A 22,112-nucleotide genomic window follows, 5' to 3' on the forward strand; every position below is an offset into this window, starting at 1 on the left:
GGCCTGAAGCTTGTTATTATAGCATAGCTAATGTGCTAACTGTAATAAGATATTAACTCATACACACTAACTCACCAAAACTGAGAATAATCCACATGGTAACACAACTCAGTGTTATCAGCATAAATAATATTCTAGCTGACTTTAATTACAACATTAACACACCAACAGAGATGGTATATTTAATATGTTATCGGCATAATTAGCATGTCAACTGACCTTAATATTAGCATAATTTATATCAAATAATTGTAACCAAAAGTTAGTCTGAAATCAAGCAAGTAAATATGCTAACCGACCCATAGTCAGTTTCGTTTTTTAATCATTAAATGGCCTTTAATGATTAAAGGCATGGTCATTAAAGGCATGGTCATTAAAGGCATGGTCAGTATGACCATGAATAACGATCTAAGTGGTTCTGACTGCAATATTAGCATAATTAATGTGCTAACTGTAATTTTATGTCAGCACAGGTAACACACATAATTAAAACACAAACATTCAGACTGTGAGAAAAAGGCTAAATTTCTGCAAATAACAAAATATGGAAATAGTGAATATGTGGGGATCCACTGGAATCCACCTCAATGACACAGCAGCAAAAATTACAAGCCAACTGAGCTTTATTGCAATACTAGCATTTGGGTTTACATGCTAACCTTGCCATAGCTGACATACTTAACATGCTAACTAGCCTTTAGCGTGACATTAGCCTTGTCAATATTTAGCATAAAAATGTGACAGATTATTTGACATAAAAGCCAGCTAATCCATAATCAGGTAGCATGATGACGATGCTAACTGTTAGCATGATGACGATGCTAACTGATGGTCTCCACTCTGAACTGGCTGCTTGGTCTTGTGTTTTTGGTCCACCGCGTTCTGTGGATTCTGGCCGATCCGACCCGATCGGATCAGTCATCCTCACGGCTTCCTGTCAGCACTGAGCATGCTCTCTGCTAAAGCTAAATCTGTTAGCTGGGTCACCAAGCTGCTAGTGTGCAGGGATGCACCGACGTTCCAGAAGATGAAGATTTCTTTACTGGTAAATGATTTTCATGCTAAATGCTAAATGAGGATTAAAACTACAGCTACAAGGGTTTGGACTCGGTGCATCCCTTCATGAATGCTTCACTGCTGCCTCCTGATTGGCTGATCACTCTGCTAATAGCATGTCCTGTTTTCTTTCTTTCTTGCACTCCCACCTCCTCCTGCCTGCTCCACTCCTCCCACCATTTTGTTCCGTTTCTGGCTGTTTTAATCTTATTTCTTCTGTCTTGGATTGAACTTTTTTTGGGCTGTGGTGTTCTGGTTCTCATTGGCTGACGCTGCTGTCACGTGTCACGCTGCATGGCCAACCGCAGCCCCACCGCCGGTTTTTCGTCCCGCCCCAGTCCCCCGATCTCTGTCAGTCCCCGAACTGCAGCCCAACGCGCCTGAACGGGGTGGGGCCCCGCGCCCCCTTCCAGCCAAAGATGGGCTCCCCCCTCATGCACCCCCGCACGCAGACCCTCCCCGCCAAGCCCAAGGTGTCAGAGAAGCCCCTGCAGACCACCAGGTCCAACCCGCTGCCCCACACGGCCCAGACCCCCGGCGCCCCCAAACCCGAGCCGTCCACGACGAGCCAGCCCCTGGCCCCCAGCAGCCCGCGGACCAGACGCCACCCTCCCCTCACCGTCCCCCCCAAGCTGTCCATCCCGCTGTCCCCGGTGCCCCCCCTGTCCCCGCTCCGCCGCCACCTCCACCCTGACCACAACGCCAAATCTGTCCCCATCACGCAGGTAACCCCCCACCCCTCCCCCAGGGGCAGCCCCCTCCCCACCCCGAAGGGCACGCCGGTGCACACGCCCAAGGAGAGCCCGGCCGGCACGCCGAGCCCCACGCCGCCGCCGAGCCCGTCCATCGGCGGGATGCCCTGGAGGACGCGCCTCAACTCCATCAAGAACAGCTTCCTGGGCTCGCCGCGCTTCCACCGCAGGAAAATGCAAGGTATGATGGGAAAACGCTGCGGTTTCACTTCATCGGATCCAAGTCACCCAAAAAGTTATCAAAATGCAGCACAAAATCAGAGCTCTGGTTTTACCTGCAGTGGCTGAAGGAGTCTCTTTAATTTGTATTTTAACACATTCACCTAAAAATAAAGTAAGTCAGAAAACGCTGCGTATAGAATAGATTTATATTATATATATTATTTGGATTTAGGGAGGAGAAGAAAAAATCAATATTTATTGATTTCAAATTTACATTTAGGTTTTAAAAATGGAAAAACTGTTTTATTTCTTGGATTTTGTTTTGAAATGAAAACCCAAACAAACCAAACACAGATTGGTTATTATTTAAAATTTAATCCATCTGGACTGGCAGAGAACCATGGTGGCTCTGGAGGAGCTGCAGAGATTTACAGCTCAGGTAAAGCTGCTGCAGTTTGTGAAACCATGAAGCTCTGCTGCAGTTTGGTCCGTCGCATCCCAGATTAATGAATTATGATTCATGCATGATGAAAGGTGAAGAGATAAAGGAGCATTAATACTTTTACAACCGATTAGTTCCTTAGAATCATTTTAATGGATGTAGCAAACTGAATGTGTTTACTAAACACCAGGAGTCGATGTAATCCAGATGTTTGTCTGTCTGCAGTTCCCACCCAGGAGGACATGTCCAGTCTGACCCCAGACTCGTCTCCAGAGTGAGTTCAACTCTTCCTGTCGTCCGTTACATGAAACAAGTCAGTGAAGCTGAAGGAAAGGTGGGAACGTGACGGAGGAAGCAGCTGGATGAGTCAGCTGACGCCATGTTGCTGCTCCAGAGTCACACTGTTATAAATAACTTACAGAAATAGAAAGGCTGGCGTCACCCAGCAGGGAATAGATCAGATTAATCTGAAGATTTATTCTCTGCTCGTCTCCTGAGGATCCTCAGGTCTACACACTGAGTCAAATTCACACAGCTTTAAGGACTTTCCAGGAGTTTTCCAGGTTTTGCAGGATGTTGTTAGTGTGACGCCTGAATAATGTTTTTGTTTTGGTGACTCCTGATTGGTCCCTGCAGGCTGGCTAAGAAGTCGTGGTTTGGGAACTTCATCAACCTGGAGAAAGAGGAGCAGATCTTCATCGTGATCCGGGACAAACCTCTGAGCTCCATCAAGGCCGACATCGTTCACGCCTTCCTGTCTGTGAGTGGAACAGTCAAAGCCCGAGAGGGCATCAGCTGCTCATCTTCAGGTTCTGATCAGCTCCTCCGTCAGAGAACTAAAACATTTGGAGTAAAAAACATTTCTGGAACTTTTTTAATAAAATATTTTAATAAAAACATGTAAATATAAACTATAACTCGTCACAGAACCAGAAATACAGAAGGCCAAGATTCTCAAAGTCAGATTCTGTTTTAAACTCGGATATTAAAGACTCACTGTGGATGAACTGGGGACACCTAGTGGCAGCAGTGCAAACAGGAAGTTTCCCGTTCGACACATGAGGAGGATTTCTCCACACTGTTCCTCTGCTGCTGGAAATGATCCAACTGTTTATGAAGGGAGAAGCAGCAAGCAACATTTCAATCAGCCTAGTCAAAGTCTGGACTTAAATCTGACCTTAAACAGGAAGTTCATGCTGGGAAGGTTCGTCCAGACATTTTCAAGAAATACAGCGAATTATTATTTTTAGGGGTTGGTTAATTTTCTCCCACAGGTTGATTTGGACCATTTTTCTTCTCCTTAATAAATAGAATTTAATTATTTCTAAAAATGTATTCAGGTTGTCTGATGTTACTTCCTGTGTGTCATTTCCTGTTTGTGCCAAAAGAAAAATGTTTTCATTTCTCACTGGAGGCAAAATGTTGGTGTCAGTTTGAGTCTGATCTGAACCTGAAGCGAGCTTCAGATTGAGTGTGTCTGGTCGGCCAGACGCTGACGCTGCGCAACGCCTCGGCACGCTAAACACACCCCATCCGTCACGCCGCCGCTGTGTGTGTGTGTGTTCAGATCCCCAGCCTGAGCCACAGCGTCATTTCTCAGACCAGCTTCAGGGCCGAGTACAAATCCACGGCCGGTCCAACGGTTTTCCAGAAGCCGGTCAAGTTCCAGGTGGACATCACCTACACAGAGAGCAGCGGCGCCACCAAGGAGAACGGCATCTACTCTGTCACCTTCACCCTGCTGTCAGGTGAACACACACACACACACACACACACACACACACACACACACACACACACCACAGGTTAGCAATCACCCAAACTCTCAACTCAGAGTAGAACTACATCAACATATTTTTACTCAAGTAAAAATGAAAAGTAACCTCCAAGAAACTATTTCAGATTAAAAGGAATTTGGTAAAAACATTGATTGAATATTTTACATCCCATCATCAGTCACTCTGTTGGGATTTTACAGATAAATTAAATAAATACGAAATCAGTCAAAAAATTTTCCAAAATTTTTTTTTTTTTCGATCTAAAACTTATGAAAGTTTTACTTTGAACTGCAGGTGTTTTTTTTAACGTTTGTTCTTCATTCAGTGAAGTTTCTCAGAGGAACAGGACAGTTAAAATACTCAAATATTTTTTTCCAGAGTTACTCAATTAAATGTAACTATTTGCTACATGATTCTTGTAATCAATAGTTGTTTCTGATCACCAAGTCATTTCGTAATTTTATATTTTAGTAAATTTGTTTGATGGAAAACAAAAATATTTTTTGATACTTTGAGGTGATTTATTCTGGATTTTTTGTGGCCTCTGGCACAAACCAGGAAGACGAGGACAGGAAGTGGTTGGAGGGTCATGTTTAACTTACTCACCTGTGATTTTAATTGTGTTTATTTGGAATATTGAGGGTTTTTTCCATTAATGGAATATTGACAGTTTTGTATATTTGCTGTTCAGATCTGGACTCTTGTTACTGGTTTTAATTTTGAAGACGGATGGTTGGACTGGATTAACTTTAGGAGAATCAGATTCTGTGAATCAGATTTAAATTGTTTCTAATTGTTTATGTTTGTTCAGGTCCAAGTCGACGTTTTAAGCGCGTGGTGGAAACGATCCAGGCGCAGCTGCTCAGCTCCAACGACCAGCCGGGCATCCAGCCGCAGATATCCGGTAAGTCCAGCCCCTCCCAGCTCTTCCTCCTCCTCCTCTTCCTCAACCACAGCACCTCGGCTCGGATCGGCACCGCTTTAGCACTCCCCGTCTCCCCGTGCATGCTCCGCTGCCCCGCCCCATCCCATGGCGCACGCCAACCTGTGCGGCTCCGCAGTAAGCCGGCGGCGTTTCTGGACGCTCAGCAGGCGCAGTTCAGCCTCCGGACAGCAGGGGTCTCACTCAGCAGAAAGCCGGGCCGCTGGCCGGCCGTCCCGGTTCTGGTTCTGATCAGAAAGACGCACTGAAGGGAAGAAAGTGACTGTGTTCTCCAGGTGTCTGTCTGTCCCTTTCTTCATGTCCTCACTGTGGTTGTTGGTTTGATAACGGCTCCCTCTTGTGGTGAAGAGCAGCAGCTACAAGCTGGGGACCCATTATCAGAACCCATCGCCCTGCTTCCCATCATGCACTGCTTCACTCCAAGCCCTCCTGAATGCTGCATTGAAACCCAAACCCACACACGGCCGGACCAGACTGGACCGATCAAGTTCTGATCGGACCGGACCGGACCGGACCGGATCGGATCGGATCAATCAGAACCCGATCGGACCGGCCCGATCAGAATCGGACCGATCAGAACCGGATCGATCAGAACCCGATCGGACCGGACCGATCAGAACCGGATCGATCAGAACCAGATCGGACCGGGCTCCTGGCCTGGTCTGGGTTTGTGTTTTCTGGTTCTGGAAGAGCCGCCATCTTGATCCATTCAGAAGAAACCTGCATGTCCAGCTGTCCTCATGTGACCCTGGTGACCTTCTGTCCGTCCGTCCGTCTGCCGGTTTAACACTCAAACCCGATGTTGACCCCTTCATTCCACGTCAGCGTCTAGAGTTCAAAGTTCAAAAGGTTTGGAGAAAACATCCATCTTCATCATCATCATCATCATCACATTTTAACATTCAGAAGTTCTCACACCCTGTAAAAAAATACACTGTAAAAACACAAAATATTTTGGTCTAGTTTTTATCTTACAACACTTGAATTAAGACAAAACTAGTTTTTCAAGTTATTATTATTTAAAAAGTACGAGAACCACTGGCAGATTTTTTTCATTTATAATATGGAAAATAATTTGTGAGTGAAACTAATAAACTTTGAATAAGTATTAAGAAGTTATTGACTTAAATCTGACTTGTTCCTTCAGAAAGTTGCTTGTGAATTAATCTTAATTCCAGTGTTCTAAGAAACTAGATGAAAAATTCTTGGTAAGATTTTGTGTCTTTGCAGTGAAATAATTTCAGAACCTTTTTTTTTTATCCAGTGAATTAATCCAGCAGAAAGATAAACATCTGCAGGAGGAAAACAGAACAGAAATACTGCATCAAACATCTGGAATTAAAGTTCTTCTAATCTGTCAGATTGTGAGAACATCTCTGATCCACAGCCCAGATTTCCTGTCAGATTATTTCTGGACTTTATTCACCATAAAGGGAAATTAAAACTCGTCATCTGAGTATCTCCAGAAGTTGTGGTGGTTAATGCTGTGGGCAGCAAGGATCTCCAATAACAGTCAGTGTTCCAGTAACTCTGGAGAGACCTCTGACTGAAGACTGCCATGATATGCTAACATCTAAATTTTCACTGCTAATCCACCTCATTTGCTTTTGCTGCTCCTTCATGTTTTTAAATCTCTGATTTTCAGGAAAGGTTTTTGCAGATTCTCCATAAAAGGCATCAAATGAATTCATTTAGGTTCTAGATTTGAAGGTTTATTGATTCTTTTTTCTGAGGATTTGGGTTTTTAACCTCTGATTAACGGTAAACTGGCCGTAATTAAACTGTGATTGAGCTGTAGCGGTGGAACGAGCGTTGGCGTCTCTGGGGGTTTGTGGTGGATGTTTGTCGCTGATGAAGTGCCGGATCTCTGTCCTCTCCTCCCAGACGTCTCCCAGCGCTCAGCCAGTAAATCCTCCAAACGCGGTAAGACCCAAACGGACTGGGAGCTCTGGTTAAACTGGATCAACTTCCGGCTTTTAACACGTCACAGCAAACGTTCTGCAGCTTGTCACCAGCAGTCCAACTAACACGAGTGTTTGAGAGAGTCGTGAAAATTCATCTTAACAGGTCATTTATGTTTCAAACGGTTTTTATGACAATTTGAGATCAAATTTTGTTTTGATGAAAAAATATCTAAAAAAATTTTTTAAAAATAAGAGCTTTAGATAATTTTAAGTTATTCTCAGAACAAACTAAATTATTTTTTTCTCTGATCTTTGTTATGTGCATCTCCATAACAAATTTTAAATGTCTAGAACTGCATTTAAATCTAAATTTAAAATGTTTTTCTTAATGCTTTCACTAACTCTGGTCAGTTTACAAAAACCTGTAACTGCAAACAGAAAATTTAAATATAGAAATATTTTTTAATATACATATTTTTATAACAGGTTCAAACCTTGAAAGTGTGACATCAGATCTGTAAATAGCTTTGCTAAAAACTGCAAAAATAAAAAAAGTTTAATAAATTACTGTAAATGATGCTGAAAAATGAATCAGATCTTTAACTCGGTAACATAAAAGGTTTATCTGAAACGTTTCATCCCAGATGAATACTTTCTGCTTTGCGTGGATATTTTTTATTTTCCTGTGAACGTGAAGGAGAAATGATTTGATAAGATGAATGTGGTTCTGTTGGACCTTTCACGGTTTCACCTCACTGTGGGTCGGTCATCGTTCCACAAAACCGTCCCAGAACCAAGAAACTAAAAATCACTGGCACTAAATACCAACACTGATGTCAATGTGTGATGTTGGAGAGGAGAAATGGTAAGTTGCTATGACGACGGCACTTTTATCATAACCAAAGACCATCAGATCCCAAACACTGTTAGCACTAACGTTGGCAGTAACGTGTGATGTTTGTTTTATTGTTGCATGTTTATTATCGACTGTTTATTAACAATATCTGTTCAAACAAATGGATGCATTTTTGTGAGTTCTGTGATGGATGTTGACGATGATGTTGGGTTCAAAACCAGTTTTGGAAGACGCTGGAAATGAGAACCAGCAGATTTCATTAATATTGACGATATGGCCAACAGTTTGATTACTAAACATAAACCATGTCTCTGTCCTCACCTCTATTGCTACTAGTAATAAATATTACTAACTGATTTTTGGTCCATTTCCAATTGTGTGCAGCAACAAAACTTTAGCTAGTAGCGCTACTAGCTAACTATGGACTTTGATTTTACCTTCAACCACTGTGACATTTTATTGTTTTTACATTTTTCATTCAGATTTAAGACATCAGCCAGATTAGTTTTAGTCTGAACTAATATGTGATTCATTTGACTTGTTTTAGTGTAGTTTATATAAATCTGTTATTTACATCAGTTATTGTCAATCTAATTGAATTTAGTTTGACCTACTTTCAGAAAAAGGTTGCATCTGTTTTCATTTAAAAGCAAGACATTTTCACCATAAAGTTGGTTCTATAATAGATTAAGTTGAATCTCCTCTGCAGAATCTCTGGTTCCGACCAACATGATGAAATGTCTTCCAGTGCTTTTTTTGGGCCCTTCATCACGCAGGAGAAACTGAGACTGAAGTTAAATATGAATAAATTCCTGCAGAACCAGAAGAATTAAAACTGGGGAATCAAATTAAATCCTCACTGATGAAACCAGTTTGGACCTCATGTGAGGGTTTTATTTATAAAGGGCTGGCAAACCTGGAACCGGCACCAGAGGTCAGTATTTACATCACAAGGATCACAGGCAGTCACTGAAGCATCCAACAGTCAAAGAGTGAAGGTCATCAGAGCCACCAATCAGAATGGTAAAGATTTCATCAGCCCACAGCGACTTTAGCTGATCCTTGAAATGACCAGCATTTAGACAGAAGTAATGAGTGTTGCTGTGGTACGTCTAGGATTTCACTGGGTCAGTTGGCTTCTTCCCCATATTTACACAATTCCTTTAGTGGAAAAAAATGTTGACATTCTGCACCAAAATGTCAAACTTTTGGTTTTGCATCTGAAACTTTGAGTACAAAACAACCAAAACTGCAAACATGCAAAAAGATTTGGTGTTGCTGTTTGAAACATCAGATTCAAGCATCTTCCTCCGACTTCATCTCACTGAGACTGAATGGAGCCGACTTTGAGTTTTCTTCATGTAGTAACAACTTCCACACTGAAGAGTGTTACCGTTAGCACAGCCCATTGCACTTAGGCATGGTGCATTCACTGACTAGAAAAAAATCAGCAATTTGTGTTGTGTCTGAGGGAGCGTCACCAGCTCTGCTCTGACCGCTTCGCTTGTCTGGAAAGTCTGATGCATTTGGGAACGAGGCGTAGTCAAACTCTGGTCACCTAAAATCTGACGCCACCCAATTTTTGTTTCCATTTGGTGAAGAAAGAAGTTGTGCTCAGTGTCTTCAGAGGGTTTTGTCTCGTTTCCTTCAGTGGTTCTTGGCGCAGCGCCCCCACAGGCCAGGAGGGGAACAGGTTGGTCAAAAGGTTTGGTTGATTTCACTCAGAGCAGAGAGAAAAAAAACACAACAGCTGGAGATGAACAGATGTTGCAACCTTGGATCCCAATAAAACCGAGTCTACTGGACCATCAGAAGGAAAAACGTCTTCGGAGATCAATGAACCACCTGAAGGAACACCATCAACCTCCAGAGAGCCGCTGTGTCTGGAGAGCTTCACTAACTGTAGGATGCTTCAGCAACTGCCTGATGTGTCATGACATACCTGGTATCTGCCGACCTGCCAGCTCAGTGATCAGATTATTTCCATACAGGAAACAGTTTCATCTGCTTCACTGTAAACGTTTCCTGCCCAGCTGTCGTCTCCCTTTCTCCTGCTCCACTCCTCATCTCATCACCTCCTCTTCTTCTCCTCATGTTGACCCCATTGCTCATCTGTTGTTTGTTCTCTCTCTCTTTTTGTTTTTCTTTTCTTTTCTTCCCGTCTGTGTAGGCAGCCCGTTGAGTAACTTCTTTGACGTAATTAAACAGCTTTTTTCAGACGAGAAGAACATCCAAGCGTCGCACCCCCCAGGCGCCCCTACCTCGACTAGCTCCCCCACCAAGCATGCCCCCGGCAGCAGGCCCAGCCAGACCCCGCCCAATGACTCTAAATGCCCCCCAGGCAAAGACAAAACAAAGATGGCCGCCAGCAACAGGACACAGGAACACCCTTAAGGAGCAGTAGCTGTGCATGACTAGATGAAAAGCAGGAATCAGGTCATTAAGAAGCAGAGAGCTGCTAACTTTACCCTTTAGCTCCGAGTGAAAGTAAAAAGAGAAAATCTACTTTTTGCCTATAAATTTTGTACTGTATAATGGGAATGGCTCAGTTTAAAAGTCGATCAGTATTTTAAGAACTAGTAGCAAATGTAGCTTTGCTGTCCCTCCCCTTGTGTCCCTCTGTGTCCTCCTCACATGTGTGATGGCTTGACTTGTCTCTGCCACCAGGGATCATCCATAATAGCTATTAACCTCGACGGCTCCTCAGCTGCAGCCCACTCACGGCCCGCCGCCGCCGCCGAACCGAGCCCGACGCTGAGGGAAAGGCGGAGCATCCCTTTTGATTCCACTTCACCCGACATTACCAAACGCAGACCATCTCAGAAGAGTTGTAAAAAGGAAAAAAGGCCTTAAGACAGTGATGTTTGTCCTCCTCTTCATCCTTTTTCTTCCACTTTTCCCCACATGTACATACAAAAAACTACAAAACTGACTCCTTTCTGGGATTTCCTGACTTGAATCGGAGGCGGACGGAGGGACGGACTCTGGTTTCTTTTTAAAGTTGAGTTTTTTGTGGCTGATTCTGGTAACCCAGGACAGTACAGGGCGTTCTGTGATGTTCTAAAGATGAATGATTTCTTCTGTTGTACAGGCCAGTTGGTGATCTGTGTTGTGACATTAAGTTTTAAGTTGATTTGTATTTATGTTCAGGAGTGGTCACACCAGAAAGGGATTGATCCATTAGCTGGCATTCATTTCTGTGTGATCTTTCTCCTAATCCTCGTTTAAATTCTCTAAATAAACTGAGTTACAGAATTTAACTTTAACTCATTTTATTAAGCTGAGAACTTAAAGTTTAAGTTCTCCAAGTCTGATGAGACGCAGAAACTTAAAATGAACAATTTGTTGGATACAAAGTTAACATCCACCCACTCATCCTCATCCTCAGTACTTCCAGTGGCTGTGGTTAGCTTAGCCGCCGTCGCTCAGTCACATGCTAAGGACAGCCTGTCGTTTGTTTACTGCAGCGTGAATTTCAAAAACTTTTCTTCTTCTTTATTTACAAACAATAATTTTACTGATTATAGAAGAGAAATTTAAACTTCAAAGTAAAGAGTTTTTAAAAACTTGATTTATCTGGCATAAACTTTATTAAACTTGAGCCTAGAACTGTAAGGCTTAACGTTAAGCTTCAGTGAACACATCCTTGATGCTAGCGCCACCTTCTGGTCCAATTATTAACGTTCTGGGCCGTTATTGGCTGTTTGACACTCCATACATAAATACACCAGATCAAACATTGTTCTCCTGTTTTCTGTTTAAAATAATTTGGTTTTTTTGCAGCTGGCGCCCTCTGCTGTTGGTTCAGCAGATTACAACTCTAAAACATCTTCATACAGTTTATCTAATTATTTTTACAGTATTTAATTTATTTCAGTTTCGACCCATTCTGGTGTGACCAGGTTGTTCTTAAAATGTTTTTCTGTTATGTTGCACTTTCGACAGCCCTTCGGTTACATTAAAGTGTTTTTTTTACATTTTGTTATTCAGGTTATTTTTTGTATTATCTGCAGGTTTCAGACGATACTGAACTGCTCTGAATATTTTTCTATTTTAATGCGTTTTTCATGAGCTATTTATCAGTTATTTATATCAAAGATGTAGAGAATGTTCCTGAAATTGATTATTTAAAGATATTTTTGTCATGTTTAATTTATTTTTTCTGTTCCTTGTTTGTTGTTTTTGTTGTTTTTTGAGGAGAGAAACTTTGTAACATATGTTTGAAACTGATTTGTTGTATTTAAGAATGTAGATTTAGCCTCTTTGGGAGGAAACCCCGTCTGTTGGGCGAATGAAGACTCAAACATTCATCGTGTAAATAAGCAGTTTTCCTGACGAGCTTATTTAAAAAACCAGGGGGATTCCTGTTCTTAGCTTTGACCTTTGACCTCGTACGGTTGTTTGCATGTTCAGCATTCGTCTTTTCTTTGCATGTCGCTGTTGAAATGTTCACCGTTCCCTTTTTGAGTCTAGGTTTTTATGCATTTTTTATCTGAGCTTTTCATTCGTTTTACCTTCAGATTTTGATTTTTGATTTTCATTCGTTCTTTTGCCAGCCTCTTCCTTCCTCCCCTTTATATTTGGTTACTGTAAGCACGCAGTAAACTTGCATCCTAATCACTCATGTTTCTCGGAGACGGACTCGGTTCAGAGGAAACCTAAAGCAATACCTTCCATCCTTCGCTTTTTCTACTGCGGGAATCCAGAGCACACTGAACGGACTCGGAGCAGGAGAACCACTGGCAACGTTTTCCCTTGTGATGTTACTGTGAACAAATTCAGTGCTAAAGGAATAAATCTGTTGACTTTGGCAGGTTTCATACTTCATGTAGTTTATTTATTCAGAAATATTCAGTTTCCCATCATCCCAAAACGGCATGATGGGAAATTATTTCTAATAACCGGGATTGTCAACGATAACGATGTGATTGATCTGAACATTTAAAGTCTTAATATTATGTAGTAGTTTGATTAATCAAAGTGCAGATTAATCAATATTCTTTCATAAAAGATGAAGATTCAGATTCTTTAGTTACCAAACAGCAATAAATTTATTGCAGCTGCAGGTTTTACAGTCATTAATATGGAAAAGGAGCAGCTTCAATGAAAAATAAAGGTGTGAATTAAAATGTTCAGAATTAATAAGCAGAACGAAACTTTACAGTAGAAAGTTTTTAGAGGACATTTGGAGGTTAAATCGGGTTTTTATGTTGTAGATATTTTACCGATCAGAACCTGCTGCAGATGTGAAACTAGAACCAGATGTTTGTTTGTGGTACCGACCAGAGACGATCCGGTCCATCCGGTCAGAAAGTCTGGATCAGCGCCGCCTCCAGGCTCCTCAGAACCAGCAGGAGGTCCAGGTTCTGGTCCCGTCCCGACCCAGACGGCGCTCCCCTACTGGTGTCGCCCAGCAACAGGCGGTGGAAGGCCTCTCTGTCCAGCAGCCGGTCCAGATTCTGCAGGAAGAATCCCTCACAGAACCGGCAGAGCTCAACCGCTGCAGAGACGCAGGGAGAACCAGAACCGGATCCATTAGGACGGGTTCAGAGAGAACACGTTTCACTCAGAGGTCCAGAAATAAAAACGCCTCTCTGGTTGTGAGCAGAAGGTCAAAGCTTCATCCAGTCAGCTTCAGAATTTTCTGTTCCGGTTCTGGAGGACTGAACTCGTGTTTCGGTACCATGGCGACCCGGTACCGGCTCACAGCGTTGTCTGCAGTCAGAGTGTTGGAGAGCATCGCTGCTGACAGAAACTGGGTCTCAGGTTTATCAAGACGAACCAGCAGAGGTTTTATTCTTCCAACTCCTTTTCAAAATAGGAAAGACGAGAAAACATTTACCAGGACAAAAGGTCTGGATACTGAATTGAGATTTGTGTTTTTTGCATGTTGCTGTGGTAGTAATGAAAACAGTCTGACTTCTGTAAATACGTCACACAGCAGCGCTGCAGTTATTCAGCAATGGGACCAAAAACATCGTCACACAAACATAACGATGAAGGAAACTGATAAAAGTAAAACAAACTGATTCGGATCTTTTCATTCCAGTAAATCCAACGTGAAAACCGTCTGTAGTCTAAACATGTTGCATTTTATCCAACATTTGTCTCACTGACCAGCGCCGTGATTCTGTAGCAGAAGAAAATTAAAATGAGTTTAATGTGAAGTATCACATCGCCAACACTGCTGGTCCTGATCCACATCCAAACAGAACCGGGTCAGGCCGATTCTGTTCCCTTGACTTTATTTTTATCAGTTTCCTTCATCTGGAGAATCTGACGGGACCAAAAACAGCGACAAGTTTCCTAAAACCGGGTCAGAACACGTCATATTTGTGATCCAGAACCAGAAGGTGGACGGACCTTTCAGACGCGGACATGAGCAGAACCCGGTGGCCGAAGGACGGTCGTCCTTCCACCATGAACGTCACGTCAGACATTTCCTCGCTGTTCAGGAAGCGGCGTCTGATGGAGACGACAGTAACGCGTCGGATCAGAGGGGAAACATCCGTATCCATGGCAACGGGGTTACCGAGCTGTGTGGACAGAGCCGGGTCCAACTGAGGGACGGCAGGAACCGGAGAATCGCCGTAGCGATGGGAAAGCAGCGAGGCCAGCTGCCACGGAGTCCTGCAGAGGAAACCAGAAAACCAGAATCCAGTTAAAGGTTTTAAATTTAATAAACTGTCAAAATGATTTTTAGATCGATTTAGATTTGACATTAACGAAGTGAAATGAAGCTACAACGTTTAATAAAATTCAGTTTATTTGATCTGCAGGGAAAATCATCCTCAGAAATGAACTGGAACTGGTGCCGGGCTGTTTGGGTTCAAAATAAAATCAGATTTTTTTGTTGCTTTTAAATAAAAATAATAAATTACAAGCAGAAAATATTTAAAAAATGTGGCTTTTATTTCAATCAGTCCTTCTGTGAATTGTACAGCAGAGTGAAGCAATTCAAACATAAATGTTTAATAAAGCAGAAAAAAACAACTTTACCACTAAAACGCCTTAAAATTAGAAGAAACTAGGAGTCATTTAACAAGAAAAAATCATCCTGCTACTGAAAGTAATTTGGTGCTAATATGTTAAAATATGAAGTATTTATTTATAACATCAAAGTTTAACTTCATTCCTCATTTTATTTTTTATTTTTCATGTTAAAATTACTTTATTATACGAATATTACGACTTTGTTCTCAAAAATTCAAAGGACTTGATAATATTGCTCTGAATATTATCAATACTCTGAGTTGACCTGAATCCAAAGTCCAAATAAACAGAAGCTGTAAAACAAGATGGCGGCCTGGTGTGCTGACCTCACTCTGACCTGTTGAAACCCAAGGAGATTATTGGTGAAAATAAAATCCCGATTTTCCAGAACTAAAGTCTTGAAAAACCAAAAATCTGATTATTTAATCTCCAGCTGAAGCTGAAACCTTCTCATCTGAACCAATCTGCTCTCTGCTGTATCCTGCTGCTCTCCAGCATCCTGAGCAGGAAGGGAACCGCAGCAGAGAGCAGCTCTGGGCCCGGATGGAGGGGAGTCACTGAGGAGGCGGACCGTGACCTCTGACCTTCCCAGCTGCTGCGACTCCAGCCAGGTGTGCAGCGTCCAGCGGACACCTGGTCAGGAGCGGGCAGGAACCTGAGTCCATGAGCCGCAGCGCAGCTGAAGCAGTTCATGCCCTCAAACAGAGGGGGCGTCAGCGAGGCCAGAGTCCCTAAAAGATAATTATGTCTAATTAATTATTTACTTCATTCTTACAGAGTTATTGATCACCATGGAAAAACAAGAGCACATCGTTGAATGGAAAGTGAAACTTTTTCAGAGCCTCTAAAAGTAATCACTTCCTTAATGTTTTGCCCTTTTATTGCTTTAATATTTCCACAACAAAATGAGTCAAAGTGAAAACTTATTTCTACAAAATGACAGATATCTAACATGAACTACATAAATATTCACCCTTTAAGGTGACTGGCTCCTCCCTTCCTGTTAATTCAGGGAGGAGCAACACAGAGACATTAAAACGTTTCTCTGCAGAAGTGAAAGTGAAAGTTGGTCAAATTCAGAGAAAATCCTCCGTTTCCTTCAAAGTGACTTTATGATTTTCTTCTCAACAGACTGATACTGGTGAGTTTCTACCAACAGAAATGATGAAACTTAAGACTTTTCTTGTGGATCATCTGAAGGGAAGCAGATGATGGTTTGAATCATGTTTTTTTAGTTGGTCTGTTTTTCTAAGTTATTCTGGTGTTTTCATTCCTGAACAGTTTCTGTTCTGTTTATTCTAGTTTAATCTTTTCATTTTCTGTCAGTTTTTTTACTCTTTCCTCATCAGGTTTTTCCAGTTCATGTTGAGTTTTATAGTTTATTTTTCAGTTCTGATTATTAGTTTATCCTTTATATTATTATTTCCATGTTCTTGTATTGATGTTTTGGTTTCTATTTTCATCCTAATTAGTTTCATTTGTGCCTGTGACTCTTGTTCCCAGATTAACCCTGGTGTATTTAATCCCAGCTGTCTTTGCTGTCTTACTTTGTGTTTTACTCCCAGAGTTTGAGTTCTTGTTTTATTTCTCACCTGATCTGCCTGCACTCTGCTGATAATATCAGTAAATCATTAAACTAAGTTGCTGCCACACTCTCTGCTTTTGATCTGAACCTTCAACCACAAATCATAACAATACCGTTTAACTTTGTTGTTCAATTCTTAGTCCAGGAAGTGTTGATGTTTTATTTAGTGTTATGTTTCTTGTCTATATGGATTTATTTTCTTAGATTATTATCAGGCCTGTTTCTTGGTTCCAGTTCCTTCAGTTCAGCTCTTTTGTCCCAGTAATCAAACCCATTTAACCAAACTGGGTTACGCCACCAACCAGTTTCACCAGTTATTCAGGTTCCCAGTTTTGTTTCCTGCTCTGCTGGATTCTCTGTTCTGTTTTGATCAGTTCAGGCCTGATTAAGTTTATGAGAAAGTTTAAATCAGCCTAATGCCAGCCTGTCTGTGATTGGCTCTCTGAGAGCCACCATGACAGCAGCAGCCAATCAGCTGTGGAAAACACCTTGGTGGACTTAGCCCCGCCCTCCAGACGCAGATCCTCCTCTGAGTTTCTGAGCTTCAGAGCAGCGTAACCCTACGACTCCCTGACTCAGCTCCTTCAGACTAGCCAGCAGTAATTAGCAAACACCTGGTGGAACTGCTGACCTCGTTATAAATCATAATTGACAAATAGAGTTTTTATAACAACATGAGGTAAAATAGTTACTGTATTGGGTAACACTATTTGAAGGGGTGAAGACAGACATGATGCTGTCATAAACATGGAGTCTTTATGAATGTTTATGAATGTTGTCATGAAGTGTCTTTCTGTAAATAATGACATTTTTAATGCAAAGTTACATTAAAACTTGTATTAAAAGTCCATTAAAAGTGTAATTTATCAAATGACACTTCATGACAACAATCAAACATTCATAAAAACTCCTTCATGTTCATGACAGCATCATGTCAGTTTTATGCACAAACCTTCAAATAAAGTCTTACCCTTGATTGTGATAAAATGCCCAACATGCCTCTAAAACTCTAAATACTGTTTAGAGTATTTAGTATTTAACTTGTTTTAACTGAAGTTTCCCTGATTTGTCCTCAGAGTTCAGAAATGTCTTCTGGCAGCAACCTGCGGTCTAAAGATCAGTTTCTTTGCTCCGTCTGTCTGGATGTGTTCACTGATCCAGTCAGCACACCATGTGGACACAACTTCTGCAAAACCTGCATCACTCAGGTCTGGGATGAAAATGTTCCCTACAAATGTCCTCTGTGCAACGAGCATTTTGCCTCCAGGCCTCAGCTGAGAGTCAACACTTTATTAAGAGAGATGGTTGATCAGTTCAGAGGTGAAGCTCAGCAGGAAGCCAGCAGCAGCTCAGAGCAACAAACTGCCAAACCAGGAGAAGTTCCCTGTGACGTCTGCACTGGACCCAAACTGAAGGCCCTGAAGTCCTGCATGGTGTGTCTGCTCTCCTACTGCCAGACTCACCTGGAGCCTCACCTGACCGCTCCACGTCTGAAGAAACATCAGCTGATGGAGCCGGTGGAGAACCTGGAGGACAGGATGTGTTTGCAGCACGATAAACCTCTGGAGCTGTTCTGTAGGACCGACCAGACATGCGTCTGCTTCCTCTGTCCTGTTTTAGACCACAAGAACCACGAGTTTGTTCCTCTGAGAGAAGAATCTGAAGGAAAGAAGGCAGAGCTGAGGAAGACGGAGGCTGAAGTTCAGAAGATGATCCAGGAGAGACGACTGAAGATCCAGGAGATCAGAGAGTCGGTGAAGATCAGTAAAGATGCTGCAGACAGAGAGAAAGCTGGAGGTGTTCAGGTCTTCAAGGCTCTGATAGAGTCTGCTGAGAGAGGCCTGAAGGAGATCCTCAAGGAGATCCAAGACAAACAGGAAACTACAGAGAAACAGGCTGAAGACTTCATCAGAGATCTGGAACAGGAGATCTCTGAGCTGAAGAAGAGGAGCTCTGAGGTGAAGCAGCTCTCACAGGATGAAGATCACCTCCACCTCCTCCAAAGATTCTCCTCCCTGAAAGATGCTCCACCCACCAAGACCTGGACAGAGGTCAGAGTTCATCCACCATCATATGAGGGGACTGTAGTGAGAGCTGTGGCTCAGCTGCAGGAGGAGATGAAGAGGATGATGAAGATGAAGAGGATCCAGCAGTTTGCTGTTGATGTGACTCTGGATCCTGATTCAGCTCATCCTAAACTCATCCTGTCTGATGATGGAAAACAGGTGAAAGATGGAGATGAGAGGAAGAATCTTCCAGACAATCCAGAGAGATTTTCTTATTGTGTTATTGTTTTAGGACAGCAGAGTTTCTCTTCAGGCAGATTTTACTTTGAGGTTCAGGTTAAAGGAAAGACTAAATGGGAATTAGGAGTGGCCAGAGAATCCATCAACAGGAAGGGAGACATCACACTGAGTCCTCAGGACGGTTTGTGGACTGTTGTGTTGAGAAATGGAAATGAGTATGAAGCTGCTGATGACTTTTCAGTCCGTCTCCATCTCCATCCTGGTCCTCAGAAGGTGGGGGTGTTTGTGGATTATCAGGAGGGTCTGGTCTCCTTTTATGATGTAGATGCTGCAGCTCTGATCTACTCCTTTACTGGCTGCTGCTTCAAGGAGAAACTCTACCCATTCTTCAGTCCTGGCCTAAATGATGGAGGTAAAAACTCTGCTCCTCTGATCATCTGTCCTGTTAATCAGGCTGATCGTTGATCTGATGATGAAGATGAAGATGAAGATGAAGATGAAGATGAAGATGAAGGTGAATCTGAGTGACTCTGCAGGTGAAGTCCTGCTGCTGGAGAGGAGAGTTTGGAAACATCCTCAGCAGGAAATCAGTTATTTTCTGCTTCTGATTAGTTATAAAGTCAAATCAAATTGTTTTATCTCAGAGTTTATTTCATTCTTCTACTGATTGTGTCTTTTGTTTCCTTTTTCTTGTTTTATTGATGATCAGTTTTAAACCTGTTTCAATGTTTCAACATGTTCATCAAATCAAAATGATTTCTAGTAATAGTAACATTTAAATCTTGTTTTTTCTCATTAGTTCTGCTTCTTGGTTGTTTGATCTGAACTTTTAATCAGAAGTATAAATACTGGATAACATGTGATGGATGAAAAAATGTGAAATTGTGGAATCAACTGTTCCATTCCTTTTTCATGTTATATTCTTAAAAGCTGCATGACTGAATCAGGTAACTTCTTCTCTCCAGTGTTGTTAGTTTCTTGCTGCAGCTCTGTGCTGCAGCCACTGGTGGTTTGACTGCAGGTCCAGTTTGTTGTTGCACCAGCTGAAGGCCTTGCTGGGATCCACTGTCAGGTTAAAGGTGTCTGGTTTTCAGATATTTGATATTTTACTGTAGATTGTCTACATTTGCTGTGGCCATGAGGCTAATGACTCCATGACACTTTCTGGTTGGTTCATATGGATTTGATTCAAAAAGCAACTTTATTCTTTATTCTTCTGTGTATTAAAATTATTTATAGATCAATAGATAGGTCTATATAAGGATAATATCCATGTTCCTGTCCCAGTTTGTATGACATTAAGTACCAGAACTCATGTTTTTCCACATAAAGCTCTGGTTTACACAGTAAATACTTTGTATCTTCACTCAAAGCTCCTAATCTAAACTCTTACCCAGAACCTACTGGCTCAGGCGAGGAACCAGTAATAACTGCTTGCACTTCTAATGGTTTTTTTCTTATTTGCTTTTGTCCAAAGAGACAAATTTTGTTGGATTTGATAAATAAAAATGGTAAAAACATAAATGAGGGTGATTACCGTACTTCTTTGTTGTAGCTCTAATTAATTACTCTGCAAGTCCCTTCATCTTTCCCAAACTTTATCACTGACATCTAATTCTGCAGTTATTATTAGTGTTTAAAATTCATGTGTTCATAGTTTAGGTTTCTGCTTTTGTGACATGTTTAGTTTTAGGGTCTAAAGTTCATGGAGAAAAAAGCCCAACCTGGTCGTCCATGGTGTTGACGCCGCGGCTCCCTGCAGCCTGTCGGACCAGATTCCTGCAGGGCAGATCATTTCCTTTTATTCATTTCCTATTTTTTATCATGCCTGGGTTTTCTTTTTTAAACAGCAGAATATTTTTTTACAGGAATTAATGTCCACGTTAAAGCTGCAGTATGTAACTTTTTGTTATAAGTGTCACCATGTCGTGAAAGTGTAACAAGAGTAATAATTTACGAAGGGTTGACCGGTCCGCTACACAAAAGGTTGGGGACCACTGCTTACCATCTTGCCGAATCATTTTTCAGAGAAACAGCAACCGAAGCGGTAGCAGCAGCTAGCAAAAGCACGCGGGCTCACTTTTAAATTGTTGAAATTCAAAATTATTAGTTTGAATAAAATTATTAAACGGTAGTCCACTATATTGGTAAGAATAGAAAGCTGTTCCTTAAATATTTGGATTAAATTTCAAAAAGTGTGAAAAAAAATGCTTGCTTTTTTTGCTTGTGTAGCAGGGTGAATACATTTTCATAAAACAAACTTCATCTCTTCTTCTCGTCCCTAATCACTGCTGGATTTTACCCTGGAAAAATACATTTTGATGATGATCACACCGTTTCTAATCCAGAGAGGAGATTTTCAGATGAAGTGAGAAATGTTTTGATAAATGAAAACTGCAGTTTTCTCTGTTTGTTAGAAGCTCAACCAACCTGGAAGATGAAAATGATGGTGACCAGAGATAAAATCCCCCCATCTTCTCCAAACAGCAGTGAGTATTCAGGCAGTGACATCATCATCCAGAGACATAATCCCCATTGCCTTCAATCATCTGCTGGGATTCCTAAACCCTACGTTGCATCAGTTCAATTGAAAACTTGTCTCTACAGGTTTTGCTCTGAACTCCAGGCCTCTGGGTCGGTATCCTGCAACCTTTAGACATTTCCCTGATCCAACAAGTCAAATGCCTGGTTTGTCTCCTCAGGATGCAAACATGATCTTCAGAGTCCTGCTAATGGCTCAAAAATGTGATTCCGGCGATAGCAGGCCCATTTAAACACAAACAGTAGTTTTCAGTTGCTTTGTCCCATCTTCTTGTTGGGGTTCCTCAGGGATCTATTAGTGCTCCTCCACTTTCTGGGGTCCCCAAAAAATACCCAGAACTCACTGTAGAGGAGGCGTGTCCAACTCCAGAAGGACTGATATCATGTTGTTGTTTGAACACAGCTGATTCAAACAGCTTAATGACCCTCCCAAAATGTCTCCAAGTTCTTCAGACGCCTGACAATGAACCAATCATGTCATTCATGTGTGTTGACTAGGGGCGACATATAAAAGATCTAGAACAATGACCTTTGAGACCTGACTTTGGACATTGCTGCTGTACTGTGGGACTCTGCATCCCTTATGATCAAAGAACACCTTGGGAAGAACCAGAATAAGCTGGATGGTGTTGGTATCCATTGGACAGGGATGTCCGTGGTTCCCTCCTGGTTCTGCCACCAGTTGGACTCTCAATAGGCAGGTGGGGTAAACCTAAATGTGGCGTCTCACTAAGGCAAAGAAAAAAAAATTCTTTTTGAGGTTTTTAAATACTCTTCCTCTGTCTTAGTTAACTCATCTTCTTCTTACAGACACACCAGTAAAAGAACTCCAGCCAAACCAGTCAGCTTCTCTT

General features: G+C 41.9%; 2 protein-coding genes and 2 long non-coding RNA genes across 15 annotated transcripts in view; 2 read left to right on the plus strand and 2 right to left on the minus strand.

Moving 5' to 3' along the window:
* LOC122824346 (serine/threonine-protein kinase BRSK2-like) overlaps window positions 1-12,703 on the plus strand; it is an 89,548-nt gene extending 76,845 nt beyond the window's left edge. For 4 of the 9 annotated variants that reach the window (XM_044104868.1, XM_044104875.1, XM_044104885.1 and 1 more), the window contains 7 exons: window positions 1,782-1,989; window positions 2,638-2,686; window positions 3,049-3,172; window positions 3,980-4,160; window positions 5,002-5,094; window positions 7,018-7,056; window positions 10,064-12,703. In XM_044104868.1, coding sequence (XP_043960803.1) covers window positions 1,782-1,989; window positions 2,638-2,686; window positions 3,049-3,172; window positions 3,980-4,160; window positions 5,002-5,094; window positions 7,018-7,056; window positions 10,064-10,287 — 918 coding nt within the window. In that variant the 3' untranslated portion in view covers window positions 10,288-12,703. Of the gene's footprint in view, window positions 1-1,364; window positions 1,990-2,637; window positions 2,687-3,048; window positions 3,173-3,979; window positions 4,161-5,001; window positions 5,095-7,017; window positions 7,057-10,063 lie in introns of all 9 variants that reach the window. The other 5 variants (XM_044104843.1, XM_044104832.1, XM_044104853.1 and 2 more) reach the window with 5 other exon arrangements.
* LOC122824391 lies at window positions 3,160-3,969 on the minus strand. The gene is made up of 3 exons (XR_006369492.1): window positions 3,822-3,969; window positions 3,410-3,519; window positions 3,160-3,248 (listed from the first exon to the last, which is right to left on the minus strand). It is a non-coding gene; the product is annotated as an uncharacterized LOC122824391 (long non-coding RNA).
* On the minus strand, window positions 12,572-14,340 carry LOC122824386. Of its 4 annotated transcripts, XR_006369490.1 has the most exons (4): window positions 14,257-14,340; window positions 13,920-14,023; window positions 13,177-13,701; window positions 12,572-12,659 (listed from the first exon to the last, which is right to left on the minus strand). It is a non-coding gene; the product is annotated as an uncharacterized LOC122824386 (long non-coding RNA). The 4 variants fall into 4 exon arrangements; XR_006369491.1 differs by lacking the exon at window positions 13,920-14,023 and having other exon boundaries at window positions 13,177-13,393; XR_006369488.1 differs by having other exon boundaries at window positions 13,177-14,023.
* Window positions 14,341-15,892: 1,552 nt separating this feature from the next.
* Window positions 15,893-19,984, plus strand: LOC122824370 (E3 ubiquitin-protein ligase TRIM21-like). Its single transcript, XM_044104949.1, has 2 exons — window positions 15,893-16,027; window positions 17,548-19,984. Exon 2 carries the CDS (start codon window positions 17,557-17,559, stop codon window positions 19,180-19,182), a length of 1,626 nt encoding a protein of 541 aa, XP_043960884.1. The 5' UTR covers window positions 15,893-16,027; window positions 17,548-17,556; the 3' UTR covers window positions 19,183-19,984.
* The last annotated feature ends 2,128 nt before the right edge of the window (window positions 19,985-22,112 follow it).

The sequence above is a fragment of the Gambusia affinis genome, linkage group LG02 (assembly GCF_019740435.1).
Source record: "Gambusia affinis linkage group LG02, SWU_Gaff_1.0, whole genome shotgun sequence".
In the NCBI taxonomy this organism is placed as follows: Eukaryota; Metazoa; Chordata; class Actinopteri; order Cyprinodontiformes; family Poeciliidae; genus Gambusia; species Gambusia affinis.

Coding starts and splice junctions, on each gene's coding strand:
- LOC122824370 (XM_044104949.1), top strand. CDS start 17,557: ATGTCTTCTGGCAGCAACCTGCGGTCTAAAGATCAGTTTCTTTGCTCC.